The sequence below is a fragment of the Schistocerca americana genome, chromosome 6, assembly GCF_021461395.2.
Source record: "Schistocerca americana isolate TAMUIC-IGC-003095 chromosome 6, iqSchAmer2.1, whole genome shotgun sequence".
Lineage (NCBI taxonomy): Eukaryota > Metazoa > Arthropoda > Insecta > Orthoptera > Acrididae > Schistocerca > Schistocerca americana.
The window spans coordinates 157,904,639-157,919,663 of NC_060124.1; the positions used below are offsets into that span (position 1 = coordinate 157,904,639).

Genomic DNA, 15,025 nt, shown 5'->3' on the forward strand with positions numbered 1-15,025 from the left:
CAGCTATATATAAATTAAACAGGCGAGGAATGAGGATGGATCCCTATGGTGAGCCATTATTCAGTACTTTTGCACAGTTACTGTCTTTTCCTGTGGTTACAGTAAATGTCCTTCCAGCTAACATGCTGTCAGTTACTTTTGTTGTCCATCTGTTTGGAATAAACTGTAATAATTTATTAAACAGGCCATACCTCCAAACTGTGTCATATGTTTCATTTGGTATCCTGTTTCAGTAAATGTTTTAATGATAAAACTTGATCAGTGCAGCTACATCCTGGCCAGAATCCAGCTTCAACAGGAAGTTTCTGAAAAATCACTGTACTACTCCAGTTTTGTAGAATTCTTTCAAGGAACTTATAAATAGTATGATTGGGTGATAGTTCTTTGGCTGGACTGATGGCTTGCCAGGTTTGAATATTGCTGTGATTTTTTATTGCTTTATTTTTTGTGAGGTTGGACCAGATATAATGTCTTTTTGCATAGTTCCAACAATGCAAAAGAAATTCAAGATGGATTCTATCACTTCCCATTGCCTTTCTGTGTTTAAGAGTTTTAAGAGCAGCACAAATTTCAGGCACAGAGAAAGTTCTTGAGAACTCAGGTTGTTCGTTAGTGTACTTATTGAGTGGTATATGTTGACACCTGATGTATCTTGTATGAATTTTATCCTGTGCCGGCCACGGTGGCCGAGCGGTTCTAGGCACTTCAGTCCGGAACCATGCGACTGCTACAGTCGCAGGCTCGAATCCTGCCTCGGGCGTGGATGTGTGTGATGTCCTTAGGTTAGTTAGGTTTAAGTAGTTCTAAGTTCTAGGGGACTGATGACCTCAGATGTTAAGTCCCCTAGTGCTTAGAGCCATTTGAACCATTTTTTTATCCTGTGGTGCTCTGGGTGTAGACAGTTAAATGTTTATTTATCCTTTGCATCATAAGTTATTGTCTTCTGCCCAATTTACGACAACTTCACCATTTTCATTATAAGGCGATTAATTAGATCACAGTGAAGTATTGTGTGTTGTGACAAAGCAAGCTGGGATATTTTTACTTACCCTCTTGTTTTGCCATCTGCCTCTTTAAAATTCATTTTTCCATGTCTGACTGATTAACATTAACATATGTGAGTATAATCTGCATTTTCATAAAAGAGAAAAGTTGGCCCTCAGTGTTAAAGAATATAACACCAGCTCTACTTTTGTGCTTGATTTTATGTATGTAATTGATTTTTAATTTATTTTGACTATTACTAGTTAATGTCTTTTATTATAGGGTGAAATCAGTAATTGTTTCGTAACTTAAATTCCATTGTTGACAAATATAAATTCTGTACTAATTATAAACATTTGGAGGACCAACTGATAGCATCCTTAAAGTATTTATTTGGCTCTATTCGAAAACACGTTAGCAAAGCCAGCTCTTAATTAATTCCAAAGTAATGACCAGTTTTGTCCAAAGTATTGTTTGCGTAACTATATCTGTTAATTTCATCATTTAAACAAATAATTCAGCCTAACTCTCGTGCGAGAAGAAACTGTTAAAAAGAACCAATTTTTCGATATATGCTGTTAATTGAATGAGTTTCAATTTTAATTTCTGTAAATTACATATTGAACAATGTATAGTTTCAGTGCCTAGTATTGTGAGGATGTATAAGGGCCCGATTTTTGGTCCCGAGACAGTCAGTCCATGGCCTATTTTCAACGAGAAACCCATATTGGTTAGATCAACAACAATGCATCCATGAAATAAGTGTAACACAATTGGGCCATGTGTTAAAACAGTGACAGTATCTGTTCAGTATGTACCATGTTATTCTGCAAGAAATGTGAACTGTGTGATCAGATTTTTACTGCTCTTAGATGTTCAACAGTAAACTGTTGTAGCAGAATGCTGATGTATGCCTGCAAACTATTAATAAGGCTTATCAAAAGTTAACCAATAGTGCACTGGCCATACTAGTTGTGTATATTGGGGGGGGGGGGGGGGGATGAACAGTGGAAGTAAAGAACTATGAAACACAACTGTGCAACTGTCGACTACATTACTTAAAGTAGTCAGTGTTGATCTTCCACCCCCTATTTTTCAGCCAGTATAACAAAGCAGTACATTGACACCGAGGACTGTCAATGAAGAAATAAAGCAGGCAAACGTCACAGTGTGTGTGTGTGTCTCAAGAGCAGGGGCGAGATGTACTTTATTTTTAAATTTAAGTAATTGTTGTGTATTTTGTTTCTGATTTTATAATAAGTCACTTGTCATTGAAAAGGAGAGAATAAAACATTCATTATTTTTTAAATTGCAGGATAATTTCATGATGATGGAAGAAGCAGTTCTGTGTATGTCATTCAGCCGTGATTCAGAAATGTTAGTATCAGGATCCCAACAGGGCAAAATCAAGGTATGGCGTGTGCAGACTGGGCAATGTCTTCGGCGATTCGAGAAAGCTCATTCAAAGGGGGTTACATGTCTCCAATTTTCCAGAGATAACAGTCAAGTCCTGAGTGCATCTTTTGATACAACCATCAGGTGGGGAAATATTCAAATTTATTGTGATTTTCTTCTTCATTGCATGTCTTATGTTTACAGGAAGATGGAATGACTTGCCAGTATTTGCCTTTAGGATGAATAATTCCTAGGACTGCTAATGGAAGTGCATACAATAGAAAATATCAATCCCAACTTTCAAAACTTGCATGTTCTCTCTTGAGATTGGTAAGGTTGGAAATGGGGGGGGGGGGGGGGGGGGGGACACTGTCATCTCCCAATTTTTCTTTTTCCACCCTTCCCAACCAGTCAGAGAGAAGAACGAATGTGCAAGTTCTGAAAGATGGAATTAGTATTTTCTGCTGTTGATATATATATATATATATATATATATATATTCAAAGTACATTTTGCCCCATGAAGGTAAATATTGGCACATTATTCTGTCACTTCGTAATTTAAACAGTTTTCTCAATTGAATTTTTCCATTGATGCATGTGATATGTACAATCAAAGCAGCCTGAGATTAAAACTTGAAGTTCTGATCATTGTTACATTATTTGCCATTTCATTATCAATTTCTGGATATTAGAACTGGCGTGATGCGTTCTCATTGAGTGAGACATGATGTTCTCATTGAGAGAGATCATAAAGTGGACTACAGCTCACAACCCACTAATATTTCAATAGATGTTATGGTGTAAGATATCACTTTGGTAAATTACCAATGAATGATGCTCATCACCATGAAAACAGTTTTTACTTCGAATAGTGATTTACACTGGTATACTGTATCTTGTTTGTGTATGATTTCTGGTGCAGTTGGAGACATTGCTTCTGCAAGGCGAGGCTGTTGCTCTAAAGATAACTGTCATCCAAGTTGTACTGAGCACATCTAATATCATAACACATATGTATATGAACATTATGTGAGGTGTTTAAGTACTGTAATTGATGGTTCAGTATAATCACATATGAAAAGGAGCGATTTCCATTAATTTAGTAGCACGTCAAAAATTACATAAGCACTTTCAGATTTTCAGCACAGATGTAGTTGTGGGAGAGAAGTAGTCATCCATCAAGAGAATGGCATGGCATAGCTAGATGATAATTCAGGTGATATCCATACAGAATTTAAGGGTGTAAGAAATAGTAACCTGAATTTGTACACAGTTTCCACTTACAAAACTCAACAATGTGAAGTGCCAAGAAAGATACTGGTTAAATTATTAAGACTGATATTAAACAATTAAACAAATCCAGGATAGAATGTAACAATATTATGAAAAGAAAAGTTGCTACTCAACATATAGTGGAGATTCTGAGTTGCAGATAGACACAACAAAAAGACTGTCACAAATAAAGCTTTCAGCCAGTAAGTATAATAGATGACAGACACACACACCACATACTCACACAAATGCAACTCACACACGAAAGCTTTATTTGTGACAGTCTTTTCGTTGTGCCTATCTGTGAATCAGCATCTCCACTATATGGTCAGTAGCAACTTTTCTTTTCATGATATTGTAAGAATGATATTGTAATTATTAAACTTGTGAACTACAGTCTGATAGTGTATCTGTACCACCACCATGCCTTTATATAAAAAAACATGGTGGGCCAGGATTTTCAGCATTTGTTGACTTGTAGATCTAAGTTATTTCAAGTTGTGTATTTGTAAATTAACAAGAGAAACTTTTTGTGTTCCTGGGGTACAGTGATTGCTATTGCATGTCTGGCATTGCGACGCATAAGGTATCAAATATACTTCCGTGACGGATGAAATAATTCACACACTTTAACAACATTAAACAATTTTGTAATAACATTAAACAAATTTGTGGTGTTAGTGGTAGATGTTAACATTTCAATATGAGAATCTCACCACAACAGAGGATTTCTAATTTTACTGTGTCACTGTTCATGCCATTGATTTCACTTTCTAAGACAATTTAAGGAGTTTGTTAAAATGTAATGTTGAATCTCAGTCAACCCTGTGACTTATCTCAGTAAGTAGACTGAAGAAAGGCAAGATTACGTTTATAATATTTGTAGATATAGAGAAATTCTTTGATATTGTTGAATGGACACTCATTGAAATTCCGAAGGTAGCTGGGATGAAATACAGAAGTGAAAGGTTATTTACAACTTGTACAGAAACCAGGCTGCAGTTATAAGTTGAAGGAATGAAAGTAGAGTTGGTTGAGAAGATAGTGAGACAGTGTTGTAGCCTGTCCCTGGTGTTATTCAATCTGTACACTGAGTAAGCAGTAAAGGAAATGACAAGAAATTTGGAAACAGGCTTAAAGTTCATGGAAAGAAGATAAAAACTTTAAGAAATATTGCACAGCTTTAACGAATTTTAAGGAATGCATTATGCAATACACTGCTGTGTCAGTATATTTTATTAGAGACGACCAGTTTTAGTCTAGAATCAGACCACCCCTGGGTCAAACCATCTTAGCTATACATTTGCATAATTGGAATAACAGTTATCAGATGTACATTGTTAATAATAGCTGTATATATGTAATATACATGTCCATTTAACCTCATAATTTAATTTAATAACAATATAATTGTTGTATGCAAATAAAAATGGACCCATCTACGTGCACAGAAATCATTACTAGAAGATATGTAGGTGCAAAGTGTTGATTAATATTGGTGATACAGATAAATGAATGAACAGATTAGCGCATAAGATAGAAAACAGAAACAGTTTGAATCAGATGGATGACAAAGAAGACTGAGAAGAGTGTTACATAAGAAGGAATGGTGGCCACATGGGTTAATATAACAACAAAAACAAACAATTTTTGACAAAATAATATAATTGAATAGATAAAAAATCTACTTATGAAGTGGCAGCAGAACACATACATAAAAGAAGGTTGTAATTAGGCAGGCTGTTGGAGCCAGTGGCTCCTTCAGGCAGAAGCGTTGAAGGGGAAGGAAGAGGTATGAAGGAAAAGGAGTGGAGAAGTCTACGAAAAGGGGTAGATGTTGGGAAACTCACCCAGAGTCATTGGTCAGCGGAGGCTTACCGGATGGGATGTGAAGGAAGGACTGATAGTTGGGGACTGAATCGGACGAGGTTTTAAAATCTGAAAGATTAAAGGTGGAAGACAGGGTAATATGCAAGACATAGATTACTGCTTAAACATTGTGCAAGAGTTAATAAAAGTGAAAAGCTAAGTGCACTGTACCTTTACATGCAGTATCTGCCATCAAGATCCCATCCCTGTGATTTAAACTGACCAGTAGTCCCTCCTTAAAACCACAGGCACCTTGCAAGGGCTAACACCTCAATCCATAGAAAATCTCATCTCTCCCAAACCACGCACCTTCACCTTTTACCTCCTTCGAAAGGTCCACAAACCCAATCATCCTGACGTCCTATAGTTGCTGGCTTCAAAACACCCACCAAATGTAAATCTGCCTCAATTGATCAGCACCTGCAACCCATAGTACAAATACATCACTCCTATATCAAGGATACCAACCACTTCCTAGATTGTATGAAATCTGTGCCCATGCCACTTCCACCACACACTTTGCATGTCATCATTGATGCCACCTCCCTCTATACAAACATCCCCCACCAACATGGTCTGTGCTGCTGAACATTTCCTCAGTCAGTGCCTACCTGATTCCGAACCCATGACATCCTTTTACCTCACCTTAATCAACTTTATGCCTACCAGCAACTACTTCACCTTTGAGTGGCAGACGTACAAACAATTCAGGGGTAGGGCCATGGGAACCAGGATGACTCCTTCCTATGGCAACATTTTCATGGGCCACTTGGAGGGGGCTTTCCTGGGATCCATAAGTCTTCAGCCCCTGGTTTGGTTTAGATACATAGATGTTATCTTTGTCATCTGGAGTCATGGTGAAGCTGACCTGTTAAAATTCCTGGAATCTCTGAATACCTTCTCTCAATTAAATTTCACATGGTCCTATTCTGAATCTCATGCTGATCCCATCCTCACTGAAGGTCAGCTACACACATTCAGTCTGTCTACATTAAACCTACTAACCAACAACAGTACTTACATTTTGACAGTTGCTATCCATTCCATGTCAAATGTTCCCTCCCATACGGCCTTGGCGTTTGAGGCAAACACATTTGTTCAACTGCAGACTCTTTATAGCAATACACCACCATTCTCACCTCAGCCTTCACTGGACGTAATTACCCCACCAGCCTAGTTCAAAACAGATTTCCTGGGCCATCACATTCAATCCTGATACTGCTGATCCCTCCAAAAAGCGTCTTAAGAGCACACCACCAGTCACTCAGTATTATCCTGGTCTGGAATTTATTAATCAGCTACTTTGACAAGTCCATGACTTCCTAAAATCATGCTCTGAAATGAGATCCATTCTGTCTGAGATCTTGCCCACCACAGCTAGAATAGCTTTTCGTCACCTTCCCAACGTCCACAATTTCTTGTCGGACCCTATGCTCCTTCTGCACTCATATCGGTACCGTATGGCTCCTACCCCTGTGACCATTCCCACTGTAAGACTTGCCCTATGCACCCTCCAATCATCATCTATATAAGCTCTGTAAGTGGCAAAACATATACTATGAAAGGGAGAGCCACCTGCGAAAGGACACATGTTATGTAAACAGTGTTTTTCTTTTTACATCGGCATGACTACTGCCAAATTATCAGTTAGGAGGAATGGGCATAAGCAGAGGGTGTATACTGGAACATGCAATATCCTTCTGCAGAATGTGCTGTACAGAATGACAGTTGTGACCTCAGTGGTTGTTTTCTGTCTCAGCATTTCTTCACAGTAACTACCCTTTTCTTCACTCTTTTTGGCATCTTTCAACCCCCCCCCCTCCCCCCCACCTCTGTTATGTACAGTGCACTTTACCTTTCACTCTTATTAACTCATGCACGATGTTTAAGCAGTAATCTCTGTCTTCCATATTAATCTGTCTTCCACCTTTAAGCTCTCAGATTTTCAAATCTCATACGATGCGATCCCCATCAATCAGTCTTTCCTTCTCATCCTGTCCAGTAATTCTCCCCTGACCCGCAGTTCTGGTTGACTTTCCCAAAATTTACCTCTTTTTCCTAGACCTCTCCAGTCCTTTTCCTTCACCCCTCTTTCCTCCCATTCAACCATTCTGCCTGAAGAAAGAGCCACTGACTCCGAGAGCTTGCGTGATTATAACCTTCTTTTATGTGTGTGTTCTGCCGCTGCTTGGTGAGTAGATTTTTTATCTATCCAGTTAAATTATTTTGTCAGAGATTGAGTGTTTTCATTTAATCTCATAGATGTTTGTGTCAAAAAAGTCTGAGGTTGAATGGACATATATGTTACATTTATACATACGGCTCTATTAGTGGTGGAACAATCTACATCTGATTACTGTCATTCCAGTTACACAAGTGCACAGCTGAGATGGTTTTTGGACCTTATCATGGTCTGATCCTAGACTGAAATCAATTGTCTCTGATAAAATATATTGACACAGGAGTGTATTGCATAATGCAGTTCTTGAACAACTTAAAAATTTGCAAGTGACACTGTAATTCTGCCAAAGGTGACAAATGATTTGGATGAACAGTTGAATGGAATGGATAGTGTCTTGAAAAGAGACTATAAGATGAGAATAAACAAAAGTAAAATGAGTAATGGTATGCGCTTAAATTAAATCAGGTGATGAGGAAGGAATTAGATTAGAAAATGAGACACTTAAAAGTAGTAGATGAGATTTCCTATTTGGACAGCAAAAAACCGATTATGGCTCAAGTAGAGAAGATATAAAATGCAAACTGGCCATAACAAGAAAAGCGTTTTCCAAAAAAGAGGAATTTATTAACAGTGAATATAAATTTAAGTGTTAGGAAGACTGTTCTGAAGGTATTAGTCTTGCATGCAGCTTTGTATGAAAGTGAAATGTGGGCAATAAACAGTTCAGATAAGCAGAGAATAGAAAGTTCTGAAATGTAGTGCTGCAGAAGAATACTGAAATTTAGATGGGTAGACAATATAACAAATGAAGACATACTTAATTGTGTATGGGGGGAAAGGTACTTATGACAGAACTTGGCTAAAAGAAGGGATTTGTTGGTAGGATATTCTGAGGCAGCAAAGAATCATCAGTTTGGTAACTGATAGAAATGTGGAGGGAAAAAATGGTAGAGGGAGACCATGGGATGAATGCAGTAAGTATTTTCAAATGTATATTATTTGCAGTAGTTGGACAAAGATGAAGAGCCTTGCACAGGATAGAGGAGTGTGGAGAGCTGCATCAAACCGGTTTCTGGACTGATACTACGACGACGACGACGACGACAACGGCAACAGCAGCAGCAGAAAGCTGTGTTCTGGTTTCATGGTTAGGATAATTTGCACCAGCGTGCCAAATGAAGGAGGCGGGAACTGACACTGAAAGATAAACTCTTGATGGGATATAGAGAACCTGATGAATGGATAATCTTGGCTCTCACCAACAGTTTAATGTTATTTCTACAAATTCTTTCTTTCTTTCCTCTTCTTCATTCACTTCACATCCTTTCTTTGTATTCTATTCAGTGTACATTCTATGTTCTCTAAGTATATTAATATCTGTTTCCTTTCAATTACATTTTCTTGTTAATACATTTTCTTCACTTGGTCCCATTCTTTTCCTTTTCATGCCCATTTGGAAGTGTCATATCCATTTGTACATGGTAATTTGTTTTTGAGTGAAGAACTTATATTTTTGTGGATGAGTGGGTGCTTGTCACTGTTACATTGTAATTTATGTAAGCTATCATCTGTTGAAAGTAAACATTGTTTTTCTTGTAATTTGAGTCTACCCTGTATCGTACCTTTTTTTTTTTTTTGTACTGTGTTTTATGGTTTTCCCTTTCTTCTAAAGAAGGAACTGTTTAAAACATTGTATTATTAAAGATGCCTCTTTTTCTTTTATTCAGAATCCTCGCATCAAATGTTCTGGTTCCTACATTTACAAATTAGATGTTCATCTGTTTCAGATACTGACAGTTTACCATTACTAGTTGCAGTTACAGTTAGAAAGTAATCCTCCTGTGACATTTATGGGTACAAGTTATGAAGCTCAGGGTCTGGTAAAAAAATTCTTATTTTCCTGTCTTTTTCACAGTTTCATAGCCTTTCTTTTACTGTTGTCAAATAATATCTCTCCTTCATTTCCCACTTGTGCTATGATAGGACCTCAATACCATGAAGTCAGTCTGCAGTTTAGTCTTGAGATTGGTCTGTTTTATTTATCATCATGATTATCTTCAATGAATTTTATCTCAATTTCATTTCCTTCTAAAATAAACAGATTTGCAAACGGCATAGATAGTTCCAGATGCAGATTTGGCGATCTGGTTAGTTAACTACAGTGGAAAATGTGTGGCCTCTATGAAAGCTATTACATAATCCACCTTCAGGAGCTTGGTAAAGAAGTAGACAGAAAGAAAAAGGACTCTCTCTCTCTCTCTCTCTCTCTCTCTCTCTCTCTCTCACACACACACACACACACACACACACACACACACACAAGAGATTGCAATTTGTGTTTTACTTGTGGGTATTGTGGAGTGAGTTATTATATTAAATGCATAATAATGTGATGACATGTTAATCACAGGGAGTGATAAAGTTTATGGCATTGACTTTGAAGGATGTAAAAAACTTTGAAAGTCTCATTTGGAAATAGTATGATCTGGAAACAGTTAGAGATTCTCATTACCTATCAGTTTATCCTAAATTTGTATTCAAAAATATTTGTAGCTCATGTAAATAAATTTTAAATATTTTTTCTGTAAATTAGCCTTTGTATTGTTAAGATTGTAATTGTCACTGCACATTTGTGACATTTAGATATTATTGTGATGTTAACTTCCTATGTTTCAGGATTCATGGTTTGAAATCTGGTAAGACACTCAAGGAATTCCGGGGCCACAGCTCCTTTGTGAATGAAGTAGCCTTTACACTAGATGGACATAATGTTTTGAGGTTTGTTTTTATTTTGATTCTTAATGCCACAGCATTTTTATCTGCAGATAGGCCTTAAAAATATTTGCTTGTTTAAGAAGCTGTAGAGTCATAAGATTCTTGCTGCATTTTGACCTTTAATGATTTATTCAACTAAACTCTTTAAATCGAAGTAATGCTATTTATTTTGTGGAGACATTAATCCTTCATAATAAATTAGAGCTTTTTAGAATTTGACAAATTTTTTATCTATGACAGTTCACACTGTTACTCCAGTAAATTCCCCTACATTAGTATTAATCTATGTCGATGAGAAAATTATGGTAGTGTTTTCTTATAGGTTGCCTAATATAAACAAGGGAAAGAAATTTTGCACGTGAAATGTTGATACAGCTAAATAGATCATTATAGCACGAAACCTGTGAAATAGATCTTAATAGTGTTCTGTGTGTATGAACCCATATGCTGTGTGTGTGTGTGGGGGGGGGGGGGGGGGGGGCAGGGCACTGTGTCCTCTGTGTAGAGTAGTGAGGAGGACCTTGTCTTGGCTGCATTGTTGACTTTACTAGCTATGGCTTATAGTCATTTTCAGCTGTTTTTCATACCATGACTCCATACCTCAACGGTGAGATGGTAGTATCCAGGGGAGTGGTTCACTGAACTATCTGATTAGCACTGTATGCCTCATTGGTTGCTACATCTGTTAATACATTTCTCTGAACTCCCGTATAGCCTGGTACCCAGTGGAACGATATGTCCTTTCCCAGGCTTTGTAGGCAGAGAAGGGTATTCTGGACTACTTTATCTGCCAAGTAAAAGAATTTATAGGGTGAAGGATATGCAGGGAGGCTGAGTAGATGACGAATTTTGCACTCCAAACACCCATCCTCTCTTCCAAAGGCATCGAGTTTTCTGCATCATAATCAGTGCAAACCACAAAGCAGTTAAGCGAACTGCTTAGACCCAGCTGTGAATTAAAAATTTAATAAAACATTGGATTATAAACATAGGCAGAAGAGCAGTTTCTCCTGTACTTCACTTGCTCTTGCCCTCTTCTGTAACAAGGACGACACTGTCTTCCAGCTCTGTGTTTGGATTGATAGTTTCCCCGCACTTTGAGTTCACTGTCATAGTTCACAGTCAGTATAAGGAAATTTGTTCTGTAAAAGGATGAATAACAGTTGCCACCAGATGGTACATGGCAGATCTGCAGCATCAGTACAGAGAATGGGTATGGGTATGTCACTGTAACCACCTGTGGCCAGCCTAATTACCTCATGGTGTATAGTGGCAGTGATCTTAAGTCCCATAAGCTAGTTGATGCCTCACAAAAGCAGATGTTTCCTGTTTCTCCCCTTCAGGGGCACCATTCTTTTGTTCGAAACTGTTGGTCACTGCTTTGACAACTCAGTATGTAAAAAAGCATTGTGATTGGAAGCACTACGTGAATATGCGCAGATGGCCACAAAAGCCCTGTTGGTGAAATTATCCTAAAACTTTCTGTCTCCAACTAGTGTCTTATGCCTTACTTATGTCAAAAAATTTTGCTGTACGATGATGTTTACATAAAAAAAAAACCTGCTGTATAGTTGCAGCCATCTGTATCAGGTTGACAACTTTATTTGACACTTTCTGAATATGCACTGAGACTAGCTAAGAAGTTGCCTGTTCTTTTATGTTCAAACCAAATGACAGTTGCTTCAGGATCTTTCCTACACAGCTCATTAAGGTGATGTGTCTGTAACAACTGGGACACATTTGGTCCATTCATAGTTTGAAGCAGGATTTCCATTGATTGCTTTTGCACCTTTTGCAAGCGTTGCCGTATACTGTATTGGAATTATTTGCGACTGGGTGCAGTATCGTGAGCCTCAGGCAGTGTTAGTTCCAGCACCCATCAGGAGAAGGGATAGTTATGTCTTCCACTCCTCTCCATAGTTGCAGGATTGTGCCATTGTTTTGAGACACTCCTGCCTCAGCACCACTGCTATTTGGCTGGCTGTATTTTATGGAAATCAACGGACCATTGACCCTGAATCTTTTCTTTGCTCTCTTCTATTATTTGTCAAGATTTAGTCCTAACTTGTCGAATGGCTGTGAAGTTTTTGTCATTGGTTGGTATATAAACGGTTGTAGAGCTACATGCCTGACCTTGTCTGCTGAGTGGCACTTGTCACTCTACTAATGTGCTGACTGCTTCCTAAGGTGGTCAGAGAAATCTGGGGTCAGGGTTTCTACTGGTTGTCAACATTGTAAAAAAGTAATGAAAATGATAACATGATTTTGAAAGTAATGAAATTGATTGAGCGGTCATGAAATTTGTTTTGTGTGTCATTGAGGTGCAGTTCCTAGGGAATAGCAAAGTAGCAGTACCACCAAAAATGTTGTATCCAGCAGCCCATTTAATAAACAATAATATATATTTTATAAAGATTTGTCAGAACTCTTATAAAGTCTTTGCTATCTGGAGGGACCTCATATGTCCATCCATCTGTGTAAGCCATGTTAACATTACCTCTGCCTCCAGGAGTTTCGAACCTTAAGGGGCAGGTGCAGAGGAGAAATTTGGAGGTCTAGCATTGTTAACACATATCTATGAGTATATGAGGTATATACAACTAGTGAAATGATGTGTAAACTGTAGCTTTGCTCTGTTGCTGGAGGCGTATCAGTTAGTGGAGCTGTTTCTTTAGGTCTGTTTGCTTCCTCTTCTACTTACATTTCTTTAATTTGCATCTTTGTCAGAAAGGCTTTTTTAACAACTCACGTAAAAGTATTGTAATGTCATTTAGAAGACAGTCCTTTGTCCAAAACTTGAGTTTCTTATATCATTATCAGTTAAACTATAGGAGTTTGTAACTGTCAGTGAAATGACTCGCTCCCTCCCTCCCTCAGATTTGTTCAGCTAATGTAAAGTGTTGCTTCTCAGTTCATAAAAAAAACTGTTAAGGAAATGACAAGAAGTTCTAGCATGTTACTTGTTGATTTTACCAAAGCACATAGTCATAAAACAAGTCATAATGTAGGTATTGGATTTGGTGCCATTGCTGCTAGCAAGAGCTACATTGAAAATTTTCAGAAATGACTGCACAGATGTTTTGCAAAGTGTGTATCTAAAAATTGCTGAGGAGAGTCCTTTGAAATTAAAGTTTGTCAAAGGTGGCTCGTGTTTATTCCAGAAGTTATGAGGATTTTCATTTTAAGAAATTTTCGAGTGACAGTTGCATTGGAAGAATGTGTGTCAAGAAACAGGGGCAGTGAAGAGCAAATATTTTAAATTTTTTGGATACTCTGAAATACAAATGAAACAGTACAGTCCTAAGAAGGGCGAACTTAATCACTTCTGGTGAATTTACTGTAAAGTGCAAACGATGACATCAGGTTCGTACAGATGGTGTTATGCACGTTTCATGGAAATGCTGCAGTTGAAAAGGCTTTTCTGTTGACAAAGATATGTTGTTGAAATCAGAGAAGTAGAACAATTGTTGCAGAAAGAAATGTTTGCAATTAAGCAGTTTATTTAATAATGAGAAACAGCTGAATGCGGACATTACAAGAAATGTTTGCAATCAAGCAGTTTATTTAATAATGAGAAACAGCTGAATGTAGACATTACAAAATCATTGATACTAGCTGTGAAGAATGCTTCATCGAAAAGAATACAAACCTTAAAAAAGAAGAAATCAGGTGAAAATGAAAACAACATGATCAGTCTTCAAGAGAGAACAGTCCAAGAAATAAGAGCTCCAAGATAGAAAAGGATGATTAAAGAAAAGGCAAAGTAAGAAGCTGGAGTTTTAAATGTTGAAATTTTAAGTTTGGCTAAGAAACTTAAACTCTAAATCTCTTACTGCAAAATTTAATATTAGACATAAATTTGGTGCTTTCATAATTGTTAACTTGTCAAAAGGAAAACTGTTTGTTTTCACTACATTACTATGCTAAAACAATTGGTATTTTAGGTGGTGTAATGATAAACATATCTGATAACAGCCATAATTCTTCCTAGGTGAGAGTTGAATGTTTTTATAGTATTTGATGAATGGTATAAAAGAATTCATACACATGTGGAATAAAACGGCGTGGCTGCTCTTGTAAATAATTTAGTTAATGGCCAGCTTTGTAGTGTAGAAGGCACATCATAAGGTTAGATATGCTAAATACAAAGAGTGTTTGGGAGGACGACGGTTCAATCCCGCGTCCGGCCATCCTAATTTAGGTTTTCCGTGATTTCCCTAAATCACTCCAGGCAAATGCCGGGATGGTTCCTCTGAAAGGGCACGGCCGACTTCCTTTCCCATCCTTCCATAATCCGATGAGACCGATGACCACGCTGTCTGGTCTCCTTCCGCAAAACCAACCAACCAAAGAGTTTTCACTACAATTGTGGTCGAATTATACCTACAATCAATAGTGAAGAATAGAGAAAACTACTTACATGGTGAATCGTGACATTAAAGTTGCAACATGGACAGAACTGAACTTTCCTTGTCCATGAATAAATAATGCAGTTAGTGGGGTTGGATTGTTGTGGGGAAGGAGACCAGACAGCGAGGTCATCGGT

At 37.6% G+C, this 15,025-nt stretch overlaps 1 protein-coding gene across 1 annotated transcript in view; it reads left to right on the forward strand.

The window, feature by feature from the left end:
• Positions 1 to 15,025, forward strand: part of LOC124619688 (WD40 repeat-containing protein SMU1) — a 105,573-nt gene that overhangs the window by 67,114 nt on the left and 23,434 nt on the right. The window contains exons 7-8 of the mRNA XM_047146238.1: positions 2,300 to 2,523; positions 10,381 to 10,482. Of these exons, the coding sequence (XP_047002194.1) occupies positions 2,300 to 2,523; positions 10,381 to 10,482 (326 nt within the window). The remainder of the gene's footprint in view (positions 1 to 2,299; positions 2,524 to 10,380; positions 10,483 to 15,025) is intronic.